At 37.3% G+C, this 26,529-nt stretch overlaps 1 protein-coding gene across 1 annotated transcript in view; it reads right to left on the bottom strand.

Annotated features, from left to right (window-relative positions):
- COL25A1 (collagen type XXV alpha 1 chain) overlaps window positions 1–26,529 on the bottom strand; it is a 568,912-nt gene that overhangs the window by 44,688 nt on the left and 497,695 nt on the right. Inside the window, exons 22-29 of the mRNA XM_072623878.1 lie at window positions 25,642–25,686; window positions 24,017–24,094; window positions 13,469–13,492; window positions 12,764–12,808; window positions 10,279–10,323; window positions 6,435–6,515; window positions 3,341–3,403; window positions 2,739–2,789 (exon numbers count right to left, since the gene is read on the bottom strand). Of these exons, the coding sequence (XP_072479979.1) occupies window positions 2,739–2,789; window positions 3,341–3,403; window positions 6,435–6,515; window positions 10,279–10,323; window positions 12,764–12,808; window positions 13,469–13,492; window positions 24,017–24,094; window positions 25,642–25,686 (432 nt within the window). The remainder of the gene's footprint in view (window positions 1–2,738; window positions 2,790–3,340; window positions 3,404–6,434; window positions 6,516–10,278; window positions 10,324–12,763; window positions 12,809–13,468; window positions 13,493–24,016; window positions 24,095–25,641; window positions 25,687–26,529) is intronic.

Below are 26,529 nucleotides of genomic sequence, written 5' to 3'. Positions count from 1 at the left end.
ACAACAACGACAAACAAAACAGGAAAATGTAAAGGGAGAGGGAACAAGTCTTACAACAATAAGGGCTCGTTAGATTTTTGTCGAACTGTTGGAATGACTGAAAAATAACTTATTGAACACCTTCTATGTGCCAAGAATTGTGGTGTATCATTTACCTCTTTCTCTTAAGATCATTACAGGTTGTCCCAAAAGCCTTAGTGCAATTTTAAGCTATTAAAACTTAAAATAATGAGGCAGCTAAGTGCTACAGTGAATAGAGAACCAGCCCTGGAGTCAGGAGGACCTGAGTTCAAATCTGACCTCAGACACTTGATACTTACTAGCTGTGTGACGCTGGGCAAGTCACTTAACACCAATTGGCTCAAAAAAAAAAACCAAACCCAACTTAAAACTATTAAAGCTTTAAACCGCAGTAAAACTTTTTTGGCCAATGAGTGTGTGTGTGTGTGTGTGTGTGTGTGTGTGTGTGTGTGTCCTCTGATAGAATGGAATTCATAAGAACTGTCCAAAAGCTAAAAATTGTGGGATATTTTGTCAATAAGGGGATTGGGGCAGGTGAAAGGTCAGGTTGGGATGGTGTGGAGCATGTCAAAAAGATTGGAAAGTCAGGAGTGGAAAGAAATCTAGAATGTTAGACTTTCATGTACACACTAATAGATCTCTTAGCCTGCAGGGAGAACTATTAATCCTTGTCCAAATCTCTGCCCCACTGGGGAAAAAAAAAGAGAATTTGGGCAGAGGGGTGAATGCAGGCAAATAAATGCCTTCAGTGATTCAGTGATGACCTATCACAGTATCAATTCATCTAATAACTTGCTAAAAAGATCTCACAAGTGAATGAATCAGGCTGCAAAATAACGCATTGTAGAGAAATTGATAAGAAATCCAGAGAGGCTAAGTAAGCATTGGAACAAAACTGTGCCCTTTGAACATTTTGGCTTTTAAAAAATATCTCAAAGGACTCTATTTAGAAAATAGAAGGGGGTAAATAAAATGTTTACATGTAAAATAAGAAAAATTTATCATGCAATGAAATATTGCATGATTATGTGTGGCTTTTTTATTGCAAAAATATGCTCACTTCAGACACACAACTGATAAACAATTTTCCAAAACGGACTTGTTGGTTTATCAGTTGTCTCCACGTTTAACTCAGCTAGGATGTATTTCACAAGAGCCACTGCTAAGAATAGATGAATAGGATACAGTATCATCTCATTTCCTTTTCTCTAAAGCTTTGGGAAGGAGTGTTGACGTGCCAACACCGTAATCACTAGGTTTAATGGGCTAGTAACTATAGTACCCTAAGAAAGCATATGGAGGAGTCACCCGCTACAGAATGAAGTGGTCACTTATGAGATCGAATGATGGTGTCTGGCGGACTCACAGCCTTTCAATCATTTTACCAGCTTTTTTTTTTATTTAGTCAAACATTTATTGAGCTTCTACTATGTTTCAGGCACTGAGTTAAGCACTGGAACACAGTAGAAAGGAAAAGTAACCACAGTTTATCACATAATTATATATATATATGGATATGGATACATATACATACACATTATAATATAGGTGTATATCTACATGTCAACACATATATTTCCCCTCTTCCCACGGAGATCTAGTTGTTAGACATTGCCAGCACACCTTTGGGTAGTATATGTACATGTATAGATATAGAAATATAGTATATAAGCTCATTTATGCATATATATTTGTATATATACAACACACATTATACACACATATATATGCATATACGCACATATATTATATGATCAACTGTGGCCACTTTTATGTATATGTGAGATCCAGTTGTTAAACATTTACCAGCACATTCCTGGATAGTGTGTGTGTGTGTGTGTGTGTATGTACGCACATGCAGACAGAGAGATAGCTATATAGATGTATATTTACATGTACAGTACATATATGTATACATGTTTGTGTTTATGTGTCTACACACACATATATATACATGTACAAACATGTGTGTGTGTGTGTGTGTGTGTGTGTATATATATATATATATGAAAGAGATCTTCTCTGTGGAGCAATAGTAGAGATAGATTTGATTTTTTTTATTGCCTGCCTTACTCCAAACTATATATGAAGCCTATTTACAATAGAAAGCAATTATGTTACATAAACCAAAACCTTTCAGAAATATCACCTGCTGGCCAGAATTATACTAAGGTTATCTCATTGAAGATGAGCAGAAGCCACCCTCAGGAGTGTGCTTCTGAATTGTTTAGGAATTGGATCCCTGGAAAAACAACTTAGCCAGGACACATTTTTAAGTTTAATCTGCGTTGTTAGCTCTTCTCCCTCACTTAAGAAAGTCTAGACAGTCAATTAAACAATGTATCAAGCACAAATGTATAGCTTTTGCTGATTTCCTGAGGTGTAAATTCTCACAGTGAAACTAATAGTCAGCTCTTATCGAAGCAGTGGGACCTAGCTCCAGTAGACCCCTGAACCTGCCTTTTGTCTTTTCACAAGGATTCCATGTCCTTCAAAGTTAATAACTAAGTCAAACATTTGTTTGAGGAAAAGCTACTGTCCTAAGTCTTTGTAGCTCAAAGCACCAACTTAGTTTCTTTCTATATGTTTCTTGGTGAATAAAACAGACATGGGTGGCAATTCTCTCTGGTCAACAAGATGAGCCCAACTGCGTTCAGGATCTCTCTAGTTATAATTCATAAATAAAGCATTAGTTGCTTAAGAAAAAAAAGACTTACCATTGGACCTGGTGGACCATGGGGGCCTGGTGGGCCTGGTGGGCCAATGATCTACATATTAAAAATAAAATGTGTTTATTTCTTTCAGATAAGTTAAACTGAGTGACTCTAGTTTGCTGCTCGCATTATTAGAATAGGGAAAAGGGCCTTGCAGGAAAGTGATGCATTAAATTCTCTATGTTATAGATTCTTTCCACCAAATATCAATTGGTCCAAAAAAGGAAGCAACCAGTTATTAAGAAATATCATAAATGCTACAGCTACTACTCTATTTCCAAACATTACAATGAGCAAAAGCATGGCTCTAGAGAAAACTGAAAGTATGTTCTGCCTTCAAAATTTTACCCACAAGTAATGATGGAAAGTCAGTGATTTTTTTCCTTGGAGTTAGACAGCCCTCTGAAAAATTACTTCCAACCTGTTCTCCTGAGACACCCATTGTACAAGGCTGACAGAAATTTCCTTTACAGTTTGACACACCAAGACATTAGCAGTTCCTACAGTTGTTAAACCATCTGGTGCAGGTCTGGGCTCAGTAAATGGAAGACCTGTTTTTCAATGTTTTATGGACAACCACAGGAATATAACCACAAGGAACTTACAGAGGGTCCCTGAGGCCCCGGTAAACCAGAGTCTCCTTTTTCTCCCTTCACACCATTGGCACCCTACAAAGAACATGAAGAAAAATTCACTTTAGTGTCCATTACCACCAAGTAACTGGGCCCACTTGGGTTAATAGCAATTGCTATAATGAAATGCTACAAAAATGGGTTGGTTATTTTCAGAAGGATCACAAAATTATGTACATTCAGCACACAAATAGTATTGTCTCCTCTCTATGTTTAAACAGCTTGTTGAAACCTCCAAGTTCTCTTGGGACATATCAGTCCAAAAATATAGTAGAGATTTCATTTTTGAATTTTACTCAAAATTTACTTTAACATTTCTCCAAATTGCAAATGAACACCTCACCTCTTAGATTTTCTAAGTAATTTAAATATATTTGCAGACTAGGCTATACTTCTTTTTCTTTTTTGATTAGAAGCTGATCTTCACAATTTGACACTCCCCTACAGGACTAAGTGCCAGATACTGTATGCTAGGTGCTGTGTACACAAAGACAAACACCAAAATAATCCCTTTTCTTAAGCAGCTTCTATATTTTAATTTGATTAGAAATCTCCTTCACTAGATCTTCTTCCAGATCATACCTTCCAATCATGGGCGTCCTTAGGGTTTGTCGTGGTACCTCTTCATTTTCTGCCCATTTAATTATCTCTATGCTGAGGATTCTTTTTTTTTTTTTTTGGAAATTAATTTGTTTTCAGTTTTCAACAATCACTTCTAAAAATTTTAAATTTTCTCCCCCTCCCTCCCCAAGATGGCATGCAATCTTATATGGGTTCTTCACATACATTCTTATTAAACACATTTTCACATTAGTCATGTTGCATAGAAGAATTAAAGAATTTAAATAAATTAAATTAAATTAATTTTTCTCTACATGAGAAAAAAACAAAACAAAACATAACACAAGAGAAAATAGTCTGCTTCATTCTGCATTCTGACTCTATAGTACTTTCTCTGAATGTGGATGGCATTTTGCCCCAAGAGTCCTTGGAAATGTTTTAGGTCCTTGCATTGCTGTGAATGTCTTAGTCTATCAGAAATAGTCCTTGTACACTGTGGTTGTTACTGTGCATAATGTTCTCCTGGCTCTGCTCACTTCACTCAGCGTCAGTTCATATAAGTCTATCCAGGTATTTCTGAAGTCTACTTGGTCATTTCTTACAGCACAATAGTATTCCATTGTGTTCATATACCACAACTTGTTCAGCCATTCCCCAATTGATGGACATCCCCCTGATTTCCAGTTCTTGGACACCACAAAAAGAGCTGCCATAAATACTTTTGTACATGTGGGTTATACTGACGATTCTTAAATCTACCTATCCATCCCCTGCCTCTCTGCTGACCTCCATTCTAGCATCTCAAGCTGCCTTTCAGACATCTCGAACTGGATGTCTGTCCAATAGACTAAAACTAAGCATGTTCAAAACTAAACTCATTATCTTTCCCCCTAAACTCTCCTCCCCTCTCTTAACTTCCTTAATACCGTCAAAGGCAACACCATCCTCCCAGTCCCACAGACTCACAAGCTAGATGTCATACTCAACTCCTGTCTCTCCCTCCCCTCCCCCATATCCAATCTGTTGCCAAGACCTTGCAATCACCTTTGCAATGTCTCTCAAATACACCTTCTTTTCTCCTCTGATACCACCATCACTGTGGTGCAAGACCTCCTTAACTCATTCTTGGACAATTGCTAAAGTCTGCTGGTGGGTCTTCTTAAACCTTATTCCATATCACATACTCTTTAATTCAGTGACAAAGGTCTCCCTGCTGTTTGTTTCTTGAACAGGACACTATCTCCCAGCCCTGGACACTCTCTGGCTGTCTCTCATACCTGCAATGCCGTCCCTTCTCATCTCTACTAACTAGCTTCTCTGGTTTCCTTTAAGTCTCATCTAAATTCCCATCTTCTCCAGGAAGTCTTGCACAACCTCTCTTAATTTTAATGTCTTCCTCGTTAATTATTTTCTCCTTATCTTGAATATAGCTTATTTACTTAAACTGTGGTCTCCTTAAGGACGGGACTGTATTTTGTCTCTTTTTGTATCCCCAGTTCTTAGCACTATGCTTGGTATATAGTAGGTATTTAATAATTTTTTTTGACTAAAATAAAAACCTCCATCAACTCTTATCAGTGGCAGTCACTCCACTATTAATTGCACATCAAATATAAACTCCATTTATCCCCTGATGAAAAGGATTTTGCCCAAATTACCACTGCTTATTTGACAAGCATTTCACGGGGAAAATAGAAGAGAAGTCTCCCATAAACTTCAATTTTACATCTACTTTTCCTATAAATTAGTACACATAAATTCTCAGCAAGGGTTTGTTTGTTTTAACATACCCACAAACAGGGTACAAAGATGTTCTCTCTGCCTCCCACTCCCATTATTAGATACTTTTTAAAAAAACTGGTTCTTTTTATGCTTCTAGTGGACTTCCTGACATCTATTTATTGAGTTTCCATAAGGACTAATTAACAGGAATGTGGCCAAGCAAGGTTTTTCATTATTTCCTCCAATGAACATGATTTAGAAAAAATGAGAGGTGGTATTCTCTCATCAGTTCTTTGGATTCCTACAGAAAGTCAGCATGGCACAGTGCTAGTCTTAGAGTCCAGAGAAATTGGTTTCAAATTCCACCTGAGACACTAGGCATGAAAGTTTGTTATGAAATCAATGAATTTCAGTTTGCTTATCTGTAAAATGGGTATAATAATAGCAACTATCTCAGCAAGTTGATGACAGGATCAAGTGAAAGAATATACGGTAAAGTACTTTGCAAGCTTATAGTCTGAACTCCCCTCAGAGGGGAAGTGACCTTGGAGTTGATAGACAGGCAACCCCCAACATTCTGGTGAGTTCTGCCTGTCCAAAGGTTTCTACAGTTACTCCTCCCACCCACAGCCACCCTGTTTTGGAGTGTTATTATCATTACAGATGTCTGAGTACTGGGGTAATAAATCAACACTCCCATCCTTGTTGCCCATCATTCTGATTCTGAAGCTAACAAATCATCTTTGCTAGTGATCTGAAATTTCCTGGAGGTATATATACTCACCGGTAATCCAGGAAGGCCAATTCCTCCCTTTTCACCTGGCTGACCTGAATCCCCCACGTCTCCCTTTGAGCCTTTAGGACCCTAAAACATATAACAAATCATACGGACACCTGTTAGTCAGATTTGGGGGTAGGCATATTTCCAGAACAGCTGCCTCAACAGGCAGGTGAACAAAGACCTTTTCTTCTCCCTCAACACTGGAATGATTGTAACGATTATGATTTTGAACAGTCATATCCAGACCCCAGTAAAATTGCAAAGGCATGGGATCCTAGAATGTCAGAGCTGGCATGTACCTTAGAGACCATCTAATCCGCCTTTCTCATTATACAGGGGAAGAAACTGTGAGAACCAGAGAGAAGTGACTTGCCTGGGGTCACACAGCTAGATCATACCTTTATTACTCCCACTGCAGAAAGCCCATAAAGTACATCAAAACTGCGTTTCTCATTTAAAGGAAGACACAAAAGTGTTTTGTTCATTCCAGTGAAATAGGGAAAACATGGCATGGGGTGGTGACGGTCTGTGCCCTGATGTTTTACTTCATCATTCAAACTTGGCCCTGTCACCCTTTCTGGGAGTAAAGTACTCAGATTAAAGTTCAACAGCATAAGTTAGATTTGTTATAAAAGTGGATACAAGACTAGGAATTGGACCTGTGATTTCAATAGAAGATGAAGAAACTCCCTCTCAAGACAAGTTGTCAATTCTCTGCAACACATAGTCTTACAGAGTCACCTAGAGTGCTATGATGCTACATAACTTTCCATGGTCAGATAGCCAGTGTATTTCAGAAGTAGGCTTTGAATTCTGCTCTTTCTGGCTCCAAAGCCACCATCTACAAACTACATCATCACATGGCCTTTCATAAAACTGTATGCCAATTCAAAATTAAAGATCAAACACGTCTTTTTTTTTTCTTTCTTGTTGTGGATGTTCAGTTGTGTCTGATTCTTCATGACTCCATTTGAGGTTTTCTTGGCAAAGACGCTGGATTGCTTGCCATGGCCTTCTCCGGCTCATTTCACAAGTGAGGAAACTGAGGAAGATAAGGTTAAGTGATTCATCCAGGGTCACACAGCTAATAAGTTTCTGAGATCATATTTGAATTTATGAAGATGAGTGTTCCTGACTCCAGGCTTGGCACTCTCTCCACTGTGCCACCCAACTGAGGTTTTTGGTTTTTTTTAAGTACAAGTAAATATTGTTGATATTATTCATTGAAACAATCAGTTCCTCTTGTGACTATAAAGTTTACTAAGCCCCAAATGCTTGATGATGTTTCACATTTGTTATTAATGCTCCTCCTAAAAGTTTTTTTTCAGAACACTTATCTGATTTTATCCTCTTCACAATCCTTTGAAGAGGCAGTACATCCATTATTATATCCATTTTATATCTAAGAAATGGATGTTTGTCTTGCATTATACTGAGAGGATCATTGGATCACAACTTCAGATGATCAGTGAAGCGATTTCCATTGGGAAAGAATTGTCATCAACAAAATGTCTCTGGTTGAGTCCTGATCAGACTAGAGATGACGTGGCCAGAAGGAACAATTCATTTCCTTTCAGGAAGCATCACAGATGATCTACCTTAATCTCTGAAACTACATAATAGTGTCCTTCTCTAGTGTCCTTTTCTGTCCTTATTCTTTATCTGGCTTTATAACACTTGGTACAGAGCCGTGCATGTAATTTAATAAATTGTCATGAATGAATCAACAACTAGGAAGGAATCCATTGGACCAGTATTTTCACAGTTTATGGATCAGTCTGATCTTAATTATATCCAGAAATCTTATAGAGTGACTTCACTTAGTGAGACTGAAGAATAGAAACACTTTATAAATATTTGTAAATAAATTACAAATAGGAACAGATTCCTGTATAGACTGTAGAACAGCCAAGTTATCATACTGAGGTGGTATTACCTTTGCCAGTATATCTCTGTATCTATCCTTGGTAATTATTGAAAATAAAGATCATTGATACCATGAGTTTTTGTTTTGTTTTTATGTAGATTTGTGATTTCATTTATGTAGGGAAATACTAGTGAGGAAATTTCTTTTACTGAAAGCAGCTAGGTGGTGCAATAGATAGATAGATGGAGTGCTGGACCTGGAGTCAGGAAGACCTGAGTTCAAATCAGATCTCAGGCATTTACCAGCTCTGTAACCTCGAGCAAGTGACTTAACCTCTCTCTGCCCCAGTTTTCTCATCTGTAAAATGGTCATAATAATAGTACCAGGGTTTTTATAATGATAACAGGGAAGCAAAACACAAGGGTTTAAGCATTAATATAGCACCTACTATGTGCAGGCACCATGATAAGTTCTTTATAAATATTTCATTTGATCTTCACAATAATGATAAAATGAAATAAAATTTGTAGAGTGCTTTATAAACACCATATAAATGTTAAGTATTGTTATTCTCATTATCAGTTAGAGAAGCAACTGCTGTTGCTTATAGTCTGCAAGAGTTTCCAAGGACCACTGAACGGTTGCATGATTTGTTCAAGGTTATACAATTAACACGTGTTGGGTGTAAGACTCAAACCTCTGAATGCCTGAATCTGAGGCCAGCTTCCTATCCACCATGGACCTCTCATTGTAAGATGCAATGAAGTCATCCTCAAGATAAAAATCTCTTCTGAGGCTAGTTGAAATAGGGGCACAGTCCTTTTGAAAAATCAAATAGGATGTGACAAGGCAGTAAGGCATAATAAGGAATGAGTGTTGCCCTTGAAGTGTGAAGTCCTGGGTTTTAATCCACGATTTGATACTTGTGACTACAGGTAAGTCACCAACCCTCTTTGAGATTCAATTTTCTCATCTGTTAAATGGAGATAATATGCTCCACTGAAAAAGACCCTGGAATGGAAAAGAGAAGAACTGGGTTCTACCAGTGAGCTTTGTGACCTGGGACAACTCCTTTCTACCTTCTCTGCTTCATATCCACATGTTCCATGTTTCATTCGAGCTAAATAAGAGGGTTAGACTGGATAATTTCATGATTTCACTCAGCTCAAAGGCTACATGACATATATAACTTATTATGAACATTATTGTTAAAAGATACTAGTTTGTGGTCTGTAAATGGCACCCAGACTATATACTGAGGACCATTGGCATAGAGCATCTTAAAAAATCATTTCTTCCTTAATTCAATGCCGAATGAAAAGTTTGTTCAAATGATATGGCATCTAAATCTTGACATGTTATTCTGTATTTTTTAACTTTGATCCAAGGTCAGCCTATTTCATAAGATTGTTGAGGCCAAATTGGGAATAACAGGTATAAAAACATTAATGCAAAATTGTTATTCAAGTACAAAGTGATATTGATATCATAGAAAGAAAGCATGGTGTAGTGGTTAGAACACCTCAGTTCAAATACCATTCCTGACAATTATTAGTTACGTGGTCAAGGATAAGTTATTTAATCTCTAAGCTGGGGTTTCTTCATATATAAATGGGAAATAAGTAATATCTGTTCTGTCTGCCTCATAGAATTACATGATTCCATACATGATTTTTCAGCAAACATTTAAGTACTATAGAGAGAGACTATTATTACAAAAAACAATTTACATAGTATAACCATGATTATGTTTAATGCTAAATCATCAAGTAAAAGTTATATTTTTCTGAAATCAAATGTGATCTCTGAAATGAAAGATGATTGATTTAAAATTATGACTGGAATAAATATTTTCAAATCATTTGTCAAACTATGTGATGTTCATGGACCAATTTTTACATCTCTTAAACTCCTGTCCTATAATAAAAATAGAAGTAATGATGCCATAGCAACAGCATAGATGATATACTTGGGATATACCTGTTCACCATCAACTCCTGGTGTTCCCGGAGATCCTGGCTCACCCTGTTAAAAGGGAAAAATAAACAGAATTTCTTGGTCTCCATTCATCATTTGCTTCTCTAAGTAACAACACACTCTTACCCATCAGAAGAAATAAATCAGAATTATCCAAATCAGAACCGAATAAGAAATGCTGACATCATAGCACATGTTGAACTTGGGAAACGGGTGATTTCCAAAATTAGTCACTTCAGTACTTGTATATAGTAGCTATGGCCCAATGCTATGGTTGTGACAATTGAACTTGGCAAAATGTCTACAATAAGAATAAACTCATCAGGGGAATTTAAAGGCAGGTCAAGCCATGCCCTGCAGCAAAAATCTATAAGCCTGAGTTAAGTCATTTTAATTCCAAAATCCTCTATACTCTCTCAGTAACCAAGGGTTGGAATAAAGTCAAGTACTGAAAATTTCCCAAAGCATAACAAGCAATGCTTCTTGAATTTACAGCTCTATTTTAATTGGCACAGTTTTCCTTTGTTTTAAGACTGTCTCTCTCCTCCAGGCTGGAAGTACAATAGCCAGCCACCGACAGGCATGGAAACTTTGACTTGCTCTCTTTCTTTCCCAGGATGACTCTCCCTAACTTAGATAACCTGACATCCTTGCTTCCCTTACCTGAGGGTTTACCATAATGGTGTCAGACTCAGTGCCCTTAGCCTACTGCAGCTCAGAACTCCAGAGCTCAAAGAACCCACCAGCCTCAGTCTTAGCCTCTCTAATAGCGACTATCAAAGGAAAGCACCATGCTCAAAACTGGCACTGTTTTAAACACTGATTGAAAAATGATAACCAGTGTGAATATGTTGTGGTTTAAGAGTTATGATTATTGCAGAATATAATAAATCAAAGAGCATCTGATTATAAAATTACTTCTAGGTAAATTTAATATCCTACACCATACTAGGAAGGAGCTACTTTTTATAGTTCACATTGTGATAGAATTTCTTGATTTACTTTATGCTACTAGTATAATGATTTATATTTTTTAATTGAAGTATTAAAAACATTAACTTGTGCTACAGACACCAGACCAAAGTTTATTTAATTTATAGACATCTGGCCATATTTCACTTGGAAAGACAATAAGCCAACAGATTTCATAAAAGATCTGATAATATTTATTACAGAGGTAGTGTTTATGTGAAAAACAATTTCATAGGCTGTCCAAACTTTATATGTTTTAGGGGAGATGCTTTGATATGCTATATATGTTTGAATCTATATCATAAGATATCATCTATTAAATCCTATGGACCAGATTCTCTGTCAATTTTCCACAACTATTTATAAGTGAACTTTTTAGAGCTTGATTGAGCTGCCAAACAAACTATTTTTCAAGGAAGTGGGCTCAAGTTTGTATTCTGTAGAAAGATTTGGTGTGATGAATAAGAAACCACAACATGAAATGACTAAAGTTGTTCTCATTGGTTGAAAAACAAAAGAAAACCAAACTGAGTTTTGTGGACTACAACATAATTTGATAGCTTTCCAAGGCTTATTTGAGAAGATATGAAATTGAACATATGAAATCCATATGGTGAAAAAAGAGCTTTCTTATTTTGCTATTCTTTCCAAACTGTACCAAAGTACAGTTGTACAGAAATGGCAAGGAATACTGGAACAAGGGGAACTGGTCAGGTCCTAGATTTGCCCACTGCCTAGATGGCATTCAATGCCATCACCGTGGGCTGGATAATGATTGTTTTTCTAGATTTTTACCCCTTTAAATGTTTAACCCCATATGTTTACAGGAAAATGCAATCCACATGTATGAATTCATTGACCCTTCACTCACCAGAATATTGTAATTTGATGTTCAAGAATTCAGAAAGTACTATTTTGCCAAGAAACAAAATACTGAATGAGACCACAAAGGATTGCAATTTAGTTGAACACCAAAGTGGAAGTGGTTACTAAGCTTGACCAAATTATTTCACTACTTCCAGTGCAACATATGAAATCTTTTTGAAACTTTTGGAAATCTGTATCCAATAGATGTAAGGTGTTCAGCTATAAGTGCCTTTATATGTCCTATCTACCACATCACCATCATAACAGCCCTTGCCATGTACTGTATCCCATGGCAAATCTGCTTTTAAACACACAGAGAAAGCATCATACTCTTGATGATGGGAGAGTCTATCAAGTAGAAAGCCTTTAAGTGCAAAAACAAATGCTGTATTTTTTAAGTTGTTTGAATGATCACAATCAATTTAATGATAATTAAGAAGACACAACCAGAATCTTGTACATCCAGAGTCGATACTTTCTTAAAATGTCAGATTCATACTGTAGTTCATTGATTAATTTCACCCCTCCTGAGTGGTTGTGTCTGTCTACCAAAACTACTAACCTTCAAGGATCCTCCTATCTACGTTGGGGAACTATGCATGGCTACATGTACATATTGCTAATGGAAACAAGTAAAATAAAAGATAACCTTTGGTCCCTGCAGTCCTTGTGGTCCAGGAGGTCCTGGGGGTCCCTAAATTGAGAAAGAAAAATAGATATTAAAAATGAAAGCAGGATTAGGTACCAAAACTACTCCCAAAAATAGTCAGTACACAAATACTACACACAAAAACAATGATTACGATAAAAACTGATTTATAGCTTGGAATAATCCTACCGGGCATTAACAGATCACTAAGTTAGGAGAACTCAGATAATTTCATATGTTAATGATCAACGCAAACATTTAGGTCAAAGTAGCAATGGGAATTCTTTGGCAATGGAGGTTTGCTGCTACATCCTTGTATTCATTCTTTTAGGACACTAAGCCTATAAATATTTACTTTTCTGGATGTTCTCTCCCTCTAAGCCAGATTTTATAAAAATTTAAGGTCATAGCTGTGATACTTAATAATAAGCATCCATCAGCTTCATCTCATAATGTAATCTTGATGTTTTAACTCTGTTTTCTTTTATAAGCTAAAAGTGACAGAGACTTCTTTTTTTCTATCATAAGATAGAATTTAGCATAATTCAACCAGGGCTAGCATGATGTAGGAATTTATTACTGTGAGGAAACCCAGAAATAAATATCAGGAAATGAGAAAGCTAGAGGAGTACTGTTATGACCAACATGCAATCATACAAAAGAGACACATTTATGAACTGGAGGAAAGCATGCAATAGGAATTACCGTGACAGTTAAGGTAGTAATCCTCTGTTGGAAAAATGCATCAACAAAAGACAACGTTACCAATGTAGCACACTGAAATATACGACTACATTTGCTTAATAATGAGCTCTTCTGAGGATGTAGAGAAAGATGAGTATGTTCTGCATCACCAAATGTCTATTATTAGACATTTTAAACTGGATGAGTAGACATCTCAAATTTATCATCTCCCAAACAGCACTCACCATCTTTCCCCCCAAATCCTTCCTTGTCTGAATTTCTCCATTACTGTTGAGGGCATCACCACTCTCATAATCACCCAAGCTTGTAGAACCTCAGTATCACCTTTAATTCCTTAGTCCCATTCACACATACACAATCTGTTTCCAAGTCTTGTAATTTCTTTCCCGTTAACATCTCTCACATTTATCCCCTTTATGAAACAGTCACTACTCCAACTCAGGTTCTCATCACCTCTCATCTGAACTATTACAATAGCCTCCCACTTGTTCTCCCTAAGTTTTTCTTTACATCAATCCTCTTCCTCACAGCTGCTAGTGGTTTTCCTCAAATATAGGTCTGACCAATTCATGCCCCTCCCCCCAACTCAATAAATTCCATTGACTCCTTATTACCTCTAGAATTAAATATAAAACTATTTGCTTGGCATTAAAAGCCATTCACAACCTAATGCTAATATTTTCACTCCTTCAACAACCACTCCTTTGTCTCTACAGTTTTATGTTTTGGTAACTTAAAGACTGAACCAAAACTTTTAGAAAACCCTAGATTTATCTTATATATACTAATTCATGCAGATGTTATGTCTCCCACTAGAGAACAAACAAAAACAAAAATCAAGGGAAATAGTTAAATGTGAAAAACCAACAGGACTATGGAGGAGGGATAGTGTCCAGAGAGAAAAAGGAATAGGAATTTTTACCATCAGATCCTCCCTCTGACACACATCACTTACTTTCTTGGTGTACCTACATGCTTTCTAAGAATAGGGGTTAATATGTTTTGGCAAGAAGAATTCTGTAATTGGGAGTTTCTATATTGATGAAAATCACAGGTTTATAACAAAAAATATTTAATATGAAAACGCTGTGTGTGTTTCAGATGCAAGGGAGCAGTGGTTATTTTCTGCCTTTAAAAATACATATGGAAGTTTGTTATTACAACCACCAATATGGTAGAACCTTGCCATTTACTGTGTTTCTTTCTAGAGAATCTTGCAAATAGGGAATTCCATTTGTGCTGTATTATAATGATCATCAATGCCCATTTTCTTTCCTCTTGGGTCTTCTGGGTACCTTGATTAGGGGGTATGAATTAATACTGTAAAGCTGCCACATACTGATTATAACAGTACGGAGAGAGGACAGTAACAAAGCATAATTATGCTATTTGAGGAGGCAGCGTGGGTTGGTATGGCTCACTGTGAATATTTAAGCCTGCAAATCACAACTCCAAGAGGATTGATTGTTTCCTGTAATAGCTTTATTGAGTCTGCTTCCTCTTCAAAAGTTCTGAAGAAAACCACTTGGGAGAAAACTCTTCAGTGGCTATGCTTGCTATCAGAATAACTGTATTTCTTCATCTCTAAAACCCCAGCTTAGAGGACCCAGAAGATCTATTGATTCTCATTATTTTAAAAATCCATCCTGGAATCTTACACTTTGCTGAGACCTGGGGTTTGCTTTCTAGTGTTTATCTGGAGGACCTGTAAATGTCATTTTTGGAGAAAATAAAACACCTTTCTTTGCTCCAAATTTCCCATTTGCATCTCAGAATTTCAGGAAACTTACAAATATCATTGTTTTTAAAAGCTTAAAATTCTCTTTCTTGATTTTGATAGTTAACTGAAAAATAGCTGTGGTGTAGTAAGTATACCGAAAGAACCAAACTTTGAATCATGAGGATCTGAGTTCAAGTCCTGTTTTTGACACTTTTTCACCATGCCACCCTTCGGATACCTCTCCAAGAATAATACAGGGGGTCCTAAAAAGTCTTACTACAGTTGTAAGTGATTAAGGCTTGAAATTGCACTTAGATTTTTGGGATACATTGGATAAGTGGCAGAACAAGCATTGTTATATAGGAAGTTTCATCACCACGGATTTCCTATAAAATAAAATTACAGGTACAGTCCAAATGAACTATACATGGCACAGGATGTAGGCCAGTCATGTAGTAAAAGCGAAGGGTATCCCACATACTCCCTTGGTATCTAGGTAATATCAAGGTATATAGAATAAACCCCTTAAGCCATGGGAAAGTCCTCTCTGGGCAATTTCTGGAAGGATATGGACAAGAGTCAAGCACATTGAGAGGGCAATGGATAGATTGCAGTCTACATTGCTGGAAGGAGTAAAAATATTGATGAGATCTCAGATTCATCAAAGCAGTACTTAATTAAGCAACTCTAACAAGTCCCTCAGTGACATCATCCCTACAATAAAATTGATTGTGTTCATTTCAGCCTTAATCAAAAACATGACAGGTGATTAAACCTATACATCTTTAAGATAGAAAGCAGCTGTAATTAAGAATTCAGTTAAAAGAAAAACAAACACAAGATCCCAGCAAGTATGGGAATGGACAATGCTGATAATTCTGGAGGAGGCTATTCTAGGAAAGAGCTATCTGGACTGGTTTTGTAGATAATCGGGGCACAATTATTTTAAATGACCGTTTTTTGTTTATTTGGTTTATTTCAAAGAAGCAATCAGAAAACGAGAGAGAGGCAGAGAAATAGAGAGAGACAGAGAGAGAGAAAGTTCCCTGTGAGCATACTTCAAAATGTTACAAACAAGAAAACATGGAATCCAAATCAAAGGGTGGTGAGGATCCTGGAGAAATAATCTGGTCTATCTGCCTTTAGTAATATACAAAATCAGGAAGATGAACAGGGAGCACATATAAATCATATTTTCTACCCAAACTTGAGATTATTTTTCTTAACTTTCATGAAATTGGTATTTCTCTCTTTTGAACAGTTTTATGAGTTGCCAAATGAATAATATACCTGCTAATCTGAAAATGATGCTTGTAGAAGCTGATGCTAACAACTGAAACAGCTAACAGATTGCCTCTAAAAGGGCAATGTAGTTACATTTACATTCTCTTGGATAGGTTTGAAACATAGGAAGGGTAATTTACTGTTCACCCTGCTAATTTACAGGACAAACGACTACCCATGAAGCCAGCTTCCTGGGTCTGCTGTTTTTATGGTCACCTGGAAGTGCCTGCATACAACCACACAGTGCTATCCTAACACCTGCACTGAAAGGCACATTTTGTATCTAGTCCTGTAAAGCTGAAGATACATAAACCCAGCAGGGTTCTCTCTTGAACTCTGGTAGTAATTTGAAAATCATGACTTTCAGTAGTGATAGAATAAGAAGTCTTGTTCTCTCCAGTGAGACATGAAATGAAATGGGAAGCATGAACTACAGCGAATATAAATTGGCTTGAGCCAGCCAGGCTGTTTGGTAATTTATTGCCCAAGAACTCCCACATGAAGCCCTTTGGAATCAAAGGCTGTTTTGTCCCCCATGTCCCATAATGATGCCAGATTGAAATTACCTATCACTGATTCTGCCTTACACCTGAAGAAGAGGTACAGTTTATGAGAAATATTAAAGCTTAAGTTAGGAAGCAGAAGGTTTTTTATTGCTAATTGCTTCAAACTTAACTGCCTGGCAAATTAAAATGAAAACAAATGTCTCATGAAATGCAGGCTATGGAATGAAGAGACGTAGAATCATTTGGGTCTATATGATCAGTGTGGTGCCTTATAAATATACCATATCTTGTACATTATTCAATAATAGCTAGCATTTATAGAGTGCCTCAAAGGTTGCCTCGTATTGTACATATGAACTCATTTGATCCTCACAACACTCTATAAGGGAGGTGCTATTTTTATTGCTACTTTACTGATGAGGAAACTGAGGCACAGAGAGGTTAAATGACTTGCCCATGATCACACAGCTAGGGAATGTTGGAAGTAGGATTCAAACTCAGATCTGACTACCTGCTAGGTAGTTCTATCTGTTCTATCTGCTAGCTACTTGCTTTTGAAGGACATGTGATGTGACACTCTTCACTTATGTGTGTAAATTATAATCTATTCATGCCTTCTCATCCCAAAGTTCTTTTTAAAACCTCTCCATAATTTCTCTGTGGAGGAGATTTCCAACATATTAGTGGTTTGCTAGGTCTTTTACTCTTCCCAGAATACCAGAGTGACATGTGGGCTGGCCATCTATTGCCCTCGCTCTTGTCATGCCCCTTTCTAGTCATGCATGTCCTTGATGGTATCTCATATGCTCTTTGTGCATGTAGGACATTGCTGGAAATGGATTGGAGTCTATCTACCCTACATCTTTCTCCATTGTCATTTGGATTATCCCAAATTTTGCTTCTTTGGTACATAATCATATAAAGTCACCACAAATATTTGCTATTCTCTGTGCCATCTTGTGTCTCTGTTGCTGACAAATGCGAGCTAGAATTCTTAATTTCTGCCAAGGCTTAACTTAGATGCCTTCTATAACAAAGGTTATGACAACCAAACAAAAACTGTGGACATTTATACTGAGCTAGAAAGACTTGAATTATGGTCCAGATTGCTGGGCTGCTATCCTAGGACCAACTTAGCTATGCATGAAGAGTCTGTCAGTAAATTGGCCAACAAATAATAAAATTTTGGAGCCTGCTAAGTCCTGCAATAGGTACAAGTAAAAAAAAATTAACCTCAGTTCTGTGTTGATAATGGAGTAACGAAAAAGGAGGCAGAGAGCACTATGTTCTAGCCAATCTCAACTCTTAGCAATTGCTGAAATTAATATTTCATTCCCCACCTCTCTTTATCCATTCAAGTGGCTCATATTCCTCTGATATTACTATTTCTCAATGTTTCTTCCTTCACTCCAGTCTCTGAGTGTGCATAGAGGAGCCAAGGCCAACCCTTTGACATATCCCTTTGATCCCATCCTTCCTGTCTTCTCTAGAAGATTGGTCCCGACATTATCCTTACCTTTAATTTCCAGTCCCTTCCTATCTCCTCCCTCTTTCCTAGATACCTACAAACATAACCAAATCTCTCCCATCTTAAGAAACAAAAACAAAACATATTTAAGTTCTTCCATACCTACCAACTGACAGCCTACAATCTCGCCTCCCTTTTTCAGCTAAATTCCTTGGAAAGACTGACTACAATCTGGTGTCCCTATTTCTCTCACTCTTTTCTAAACACCGTGTAATTTGACCTCATCATTCAGATGAAATTGTTCTTTCCCAAATTACCAGCATTCTTATAATTGCCAAACTGAATGATATTTTTTCATTCCTTGATGAATCAATAAACATTTACTAAGCACCTACTATGTGCCAGGCACTCTGCTAAAGGCTGAAAGAAGTAATGGTAGCTAACATTTATATAGTGCACACTGTATGCCAAGCACCAGTATTATCATATAATTTAATCCTCACAACCCTGGGAAGTAGGTGCTATTATAATCCTCATCTGACAGCTGAGAAAACTGAGGCAGATAGAGGTTAAGGGACTTGGACAGGTTCAGAGAGATAGTAAGTGTCTAAGGCTGGATTTGAATTCAGGTCTTTCTGACTCCAGACCCAGAATTCTACATGCTGCGCTTCCTAGCTGTCTAACATCCTTCTTGACTTCTCTGAAATATTTGACACTCTTTAATCACTTTCCCTCTACATGTTTTCATGACTCTGCCCTCTGGGTTTTTCTTCTATCGATCTGACCACTCCTCAGTCTCTTTTGCTATATCTTCTTCCAGGTTTTTTACACCAACTTTGGTTGTCCCCAAAGACTCTGTCCTGGACCCTCTTATCTTTTCTTTCTATATTCTTTCACTTGGTGATCTCATCAGTTTTGTGGGTTCAGTTATAATCTTTAAGCAGAGGCAGGTAGGTGGTGCAGGATAGAGCACCAGTGCAGGAGTCAGGAGGACCTGAGTTCAGATCTCACCTCAGACACGACACTCACTAGCTATGTGACCTTGGGCAAGTCACTTAACCCCAATTGCCTCATCCTGGGTCATCTCCAGTCATCTTGTTGAATATCTGGTCACTGGATGCAGATGGCTCTGGAGGAGAAGTGAGGCTGGTGACCTGCGCCTCACTCAAAACAAAGTCAAGTGCAAATCATGTCATTATTTCTCTGATGGCATGGTCTTCTTTGGCAACGAAGGACGAACATACACACACACACACACACACACACACACACACACACACACACATAATCTGTATGCAGATTTATTTATGATTCAGTCCCAATCTCTCTCCTGACCTCCTGTGCCACATCACCAACCAACTACCTGTTGAACATTTTGAACTCAATGTTCCATAGGCATCTCAAACTCATCATGTCTCCCTTTTTCTGAATTTCCCTATTACTGTCAAGGGCACCACCATATTCTAGTCACTCAGGTTCATAATCTCAATGGTCTTAGCTTCTTTCTCTCATCCCACATATCTGATCAGTGACCAAACCTTGTAATTAGATACAATACTCAATCACTAATTAATAAACAGTACCAATTAAAACAATAATTATACACATAATTAATAATATTAATGATATAATTCTCAATTGCTAATTAATAAATAAAGTGAATAACACTAATAAATAATAAAATAAATATTTTACACTACACACATACTATAGATACGCATATACAAGTACGTAGAGGAAAATCAGATTGGAAAGCTGGGGCTTGGTAACAGCAGGAATGATGTTCATATCTATTCTCCGTGTTCTTTGGGATCCTAAATCAAATTGTTGACGATATATATTGCGTATTAACATGCTAAAGCAACATTTTCTCAAACCTTAAACATGTTTCCCTTTGTATTTTTCACATATATAACAAACAGAAAAGGTATTTTTAAAAGCTGGAAAAAAAATAAGGTTGAACTAAGAAGTAGATGTTTCTGCAAAACCTACTAGGGTTTTATTTGTTAAAATCAGTTATATGATCAATAAAGGTCTTCTAGGTATTTTTCTTACCTTGTCAGGTAATGCTAATAAAGTCACGTGCTCACAAATTAATGTAGAAAGGAATACATTAACAGGGCAAGACAAAATTGAGTCAAGCTTCAAGCAGAGAAGGCCATCACCAGAGCTATTATGCATTTGGTGATTGAGCAGTCTTTCACTCAAATAATAAGAATTTTGTAACCCTCATTTGTGCGTAGGTCTATCCTGTGGATAAGAGAGACACAATTTACTCGAGATGACCCAACTAATTTACATTCAACACCAAGGGAACAATTAAGTGTTAAATCATATGGTGGTAACTCTAAGGGCAGAAGAGGAATGGAAGTCAGTGTGGGCGAGAGTAGGTAAAGGCATCAAGGAAGAGAGAGGAATTTAATTCAGCTTTGAAGGATAGGAAGGATTCATACAAATGAAAACGATGAGGAAGAAACAGCAGAAGCAAACACACAGAGATGGTGGGAATTGACACAGCGTTTATGGGAGACAAAGTGGAGAGTAATCTGACTTGCAAGTGGGGTGTATTGGAAAGAAGGGTGAAATATAATGTAGTAGGTAGGATTCCTGAAGAGATTTGATGAAAATCATGGAAGGCCTTAAAACCAGATAGGAAAGTTTGTGTATAATGCAGTAGTAACAATGAGACACCATGGGTTTGTTTGATAATTTTGTTTTGGAGGCAATGGGTTTTCAGTGACTTGCCCAGGATTACACAACTAGTTAGTTTCTCAGGTTGGATTTGAACTCAGGTCTTCCTAACTCCAAGACCAATGCTCTATCCACTGCACCACCTTGTTGCCCCTGACACTATGGGTTCTTGAGCAGGGAAGTTACATTTTCAAAGTCCCATTTCAGGAAGATTAGTTGGGTAGAATGAAATGGAGGAGGAGAGGCTAAAAGCATGAAGATCACCTGATTTTCTAGACCTGAACTCATCAAAGTGGGAGAATGGGGAGGAACTTCAAGAAACTCTTTGAAGAAAGAAATGAAAGAATTTGGTGATGAATTAGAAAAGAGGGACGTAGAATCAGAGAGGAGTCCAAGGTTTTTATCTCAAGAGACTAAAAGAATAATATGGTGATACTACTAATAGAAATGAAGTAGGAAAGGAGATCTGGACTTTTAATGAGAGGAGAGTGGTGGCAATGAGTTCAGTGTTGTATGCTTTGCACTTGAGATGGGAGTGGGATGACTGAGTGGAAGATCTGTGGTCAGTTGGAAAAATGGGATTGGACATGAAGCAAGTTCCAAAGCAAGAGATGTAGATTTGTAAAAGGGAGAACGGAAGCCATGAAAATGGATAAGCTCAGTGAGGTCTGAATCACTCTTTATAATATTGTCCCATTGTATATGCATACACGTGCATATATGTGTGTATAATTTAATTTAAATTAAATTAAAAAATTTATATTTGTGTGTGCGTAATTTAATATTTTCTTTATGCGACAAAGTGGAAAGAAAGTCAACCTCAGAGTCAGAGAGAACTGAGTTCCTGTCCTGCCTCTGACACACACTGGCTCTCTGACCTTAGATAGATAAAGTCACTTACCCTCTCAGGGCTCTAGGCAAGTCTCTGAGACTGTGTCAGAGATGCTGATGCACATTGGCAGATAAGTTTTCTTTACTCAGGAACTCCCTATACTAATGAAATAATTATATATTTTCCCTCTCTTCCCTTGCTGTTTTTCTATATACATATTTGAAAATTTTATTGAAATGTAAGACAGCAAAAGATTGGTCTTAGAGTTATCAAGAATGGGGTTCAAGTTCTGTCTCTGATGGCATTTCCCGAGATGGGATTCAGACTCTGGGAGCCTCCTTGAGCTCCCCTTGAATCTTTCCACTTAATCTGGCCTTTGTTACGCAAATCTAATCTGCAGTCTCAGGAAGCCCATGGGCTTTTCGTTATCACTGTGCTCAGGTCTCTTTGCACCCCCCTACCCTTAATCCCATCAAAACCCCCATTTCCCAGGCTGCTGACCACTCCCATCAAGATCTATATTCATTCCCATACCATCCCTATCAAGATCTCTGGATTGCCCCACCAGCTTCCCACCCAAGCCCTCCATTGTCTGATAATTCCTGATTGCCTCCAGCTGTTTCCAACCCTTGACCAGTCATCCTCTCCTTGAACTTGTCCTTAAGACCCTCCCTAAAACCCTCCTTTCATCATTCTAGACTACCAGACCACCCGCAGATCCCTCCTATAGTCCTTTCTGTATTTAAGTTTCATCTCACCTCCATGAAGGCACTCAGGTGGGATCCAGCACAGACTCTGTCTAACTGAAATTCTGTCTGGCCCACTTTGCAATACAAACGTTACAAAAGCTTAGGCTCCTTAAAAGCCAACTCAGTTTAGCGAATCTTTAATAAACTTTGTTTTTCTTGGCTTTAAGAAGTCTTGAGTTGAATTCATTCGAGCAGGACCCAGTGTGTCGGTATTTTGGGGTCCCCAGCACCCCTAAATCTCCTCACCTAGGAAAAATTTAATTCTTAAAACTAAGAGTAGGTGCTAATCTACACTGATAAAAGATTTTTTCTTACAGGGAACTCCCTTTACTGATGAAATCACAGGGATGGTGTGTGTGTGTGTGTGTGTGAATATATACACAAATATGTAATACATAAACATGTACATGTGCATATGAAATATAATCATATATTACCAATAATAGGATAACAATATAGAGAAAGAATATATGTGTATATACTTAGATCTGCACACTAATGCATATACATGTATATCTACTTCTATGAACATAATTTATCTGGAGAAAGAAGGAAAAATAAAGATTCAAAAGTAGAGATTTAGTGGATAGGAAGATGCAGAAGAACTGGCAAAGCAGATGGAGCATTAGTTTGAGAGGTAGGAGGAGAATCAAGAAAGTATAGCGTCATAGAAGCCAAGGAAGAAAGGCTATCAAAGAGTAGATGTTAACTATGAAATCAATGCCATCAAAAGGTCAGGGAAGGTAAGTGGTGAGAAAACTTTGAAGAGAAAAGGGGGTCATTGGTAGACTGTAATGGAACCATTTCAGTGATGAAAGAGAATTAAGGAGAGAGTGGGTGCCTTTGCAGGGAATGCAGTGAAGGGTCTTGTATTTTCAAAGCTTTTAGCCTGGGAGGAATGGGCAAAGATTGTTCAGTAGTTGAAAGAGAAAGCAATGAAAAGTAAAGAGAACCAAGTATATTTAAAAGTGAAAGGGAAGGGGGCTGTGATGAGGAAGTGGGTGATTATCACTCATTGTCATGGAGGCAAGGTCTGAGGGATGGAATCCAGCCATTTGCTTTAGGAAAAGGGAAAGGATTCTTTTCCTCTGAGACTGACTATAGAAATGTGTGTGTGTTCATCCTTCGTTGCCCAAGAAGACCATGCCATCAGAGAAATAGTGACAAGACTTGCACTTGACTTTGCTTTGAGTGAGGGAGGGCTGGACTATAGAAGTAAATATTTATGAATGCCAAGCAACTAAAAGAGTTTGAACCAAAAGCTGTCTCTCTTTTCACAGAGGGACATGTTCACCCACCTGCAAGGCTTCGTGAAGATTGCCATTGTAGTCTATGATTTCTGTCGCTCCTGGATCTCCCTTTTGCCCGGGAGGACCCTATAAATACATCAAGAAGAATTTGCTCAGGGAAACATATATACCAACAACACTCCTGTACCCTCAGAACTGCTCTGCCTACCATTTCTGAGCCCCCTCATCCAATCAGCCCCCAAACTATATTTTTGTGATCATCCTGTCAAACATTTATGGCCAAATTTTATTTCATTCACAGTTAGGCAACTTCCAGCTTCCTTAAGGTACATACAGAGGACTTGAACTTCGGCAAAGATCATTTAGAAGACATTTAACTGTGTAAAAAGTTTCTAATAGTTATTAGAATAAAAATTAGAATGAGATGTCAACATTTGCACTGGATTTATCTCTATTTACTCAAGTCACTCCTTTTTCCTTACTTTCACCTTATAAACTGTTTCTAATCTCTTGGCTTTAAGAGAACAAAGCATCTTTATGCAGCAAAGAACTTTTGAGTCACCCACAGGTATAGGGTTCCATTTAAAAATAACCAATACTATTGAATTAGACCCAATAAATATCTAATTTGTCTGTAATGTACAAAGTACAAATAGGGAATAGAAAGGAGAATGTAGTTTATTAAATCTTTTCCACAAACTCACAGACTTAAAGTTGAAAGGAACCTTAGAAAACTTAGAGTTCAACCACTTTATTGTACAGATGGAGAAAGTGAGGCCCAGAAAAGTTAAGTAACTTGCTCAGGGTCACACAACTAGTAAGTGCCTGAGGTCGTATTTGAACCCAGGACTTCCTGACTCCCAGTCCGGTGCTTATTTGTTTCACCAGGCTGTTTCTCTTTTCATTTTTATCTGCTAGTTCTTAGGCCAACAGTCTTAAATCCCCATTAGACTTCTTCCAACTCCCTGACTTCATTTAAGTCCAAGGTTCATGGCTTAGTGTCTATCTTTATTACTGCATTAACAGCCTAATGGATATTAGAGACAGATGTTCATAGGGTAACTGTTCACACAGAACAGAATGAAAATAGATAGAAAATTTTAAGATCTGCCTTTTGAAACTAGGTTTGTTTATTACCACTTACACATTCTTTACCCTCTTGCTTTAGGATCATGAAGGAGGGCATGAACCTGTTGGATGGCCCAATAGTGGTGACAGCAAAAGTTACAGTGGATGCTACTCCTTGTGATTCTCTCTCTCTCTCTCTCTCTCTCTCCATATACACACACACACACACACACACATACATACACACATATGTAAACATACGTTATATATAATATATCATAGATAACATATATTATATATAATATAATAATATATAATATAATATACATGTATGTATATACACACATACATATACATATGTGCGCTTGTACATGCATGTACAAGCACAAACATAGTAGTCTCATCCTCACATATACTTACACATATACGCATGTATATGTGTGTATGCATGCATGTACATGTGTGTATACATGTGTATATATAGGGATACTACCACTATTTTTTATATGTATGTGTGTGTGTATTGCAACATTCCAAGTAGATATTTCAAATTTTACCTTGTATATAGGCTAATGGTAGCAATTCAAGATGGTAAGCACACTCACCCTTGGTCCTAGAGCTCCAGAGTCACCCTTGTCTCCATGATCACCCTGTTGCCCAGGGAAAAATAAAGCAAAAAATAAATTCCTTATTCTTGGAAAAGAATAGCCAGTAATTGAAATTTATAATATTTTGTCTTCTAATTGCCATACACAATTTAATCAGTAACAAGAAAACATCTCACATTGTAAAAGAAATGAACTCATAGGGGATTATAAATCATTTAAATATAGAAATGATAACTACATACAAATACATTTTATCTATTTATCTACAAAATAGCAATCTTTCTGTAAATGTTTTTAGGATTCAGTGTGCCAGTCGGAAAATTCTCACAGGAACTTTTGCAACATCAGCCTATATTTTTCTTTTTTAAAGACTTCATTTGTTATAATGTCATTCATTCAATACAGGACTGAAATTGAGCAGTTCTGACTTTCACGATCCTTTGTAACATCATGATACTTAATAACAAGTACTGCAGCGATCATATTGACTGAGTTTTGGAGAGCTACCACCTTCTGCCTTCTGTTTTCCCCATCCTGTCACCCACTTACAGTTTTGTGAGTAAACAACCCTGATAAATGACATGTTCCAATGAATATTGAGTAGATTCTCCATGAAATTTTATTATTTATTTACAAAAGGTAGTGCTTGTGTTGTAGGGGAAACATTTCATCTGGTAAAATATTCACTGAAGAAACTGGCACTCACCCTTCCTGAAATTTAATATACAAGAGAAGCCTTTACAAGCATTCTATGTGCATGATTTCACGATTCCATTGGTGAGAAAACTATCTAACTTTTTTCTTTGTTTAATGAATTCAATTTGATTTGATAAAAAAAATGGAAATTTAACCTCACCTAAAAAAACAGCCTAGAAACAACCTATA

Source organism: Notamacropus eugenii, chromosome 7 (assembly GCF_028372415.1).
Source record: "Notamacropus eugenii isolate mMacEug1 chromosome 7, mMacEug1.pri_v2, whole genome shotgun sequence".
In the NCBI taxonomy this organism is placed as follows: Eukaryota; Metazoa; Chordata; class Mammalia; order Diprotodontia; family Macropodidae; genus Notamacropus; species Notamacropus eugenii.
This window is presented reverse-complemented; position numbering and strand designations above follow the sequence as displayed.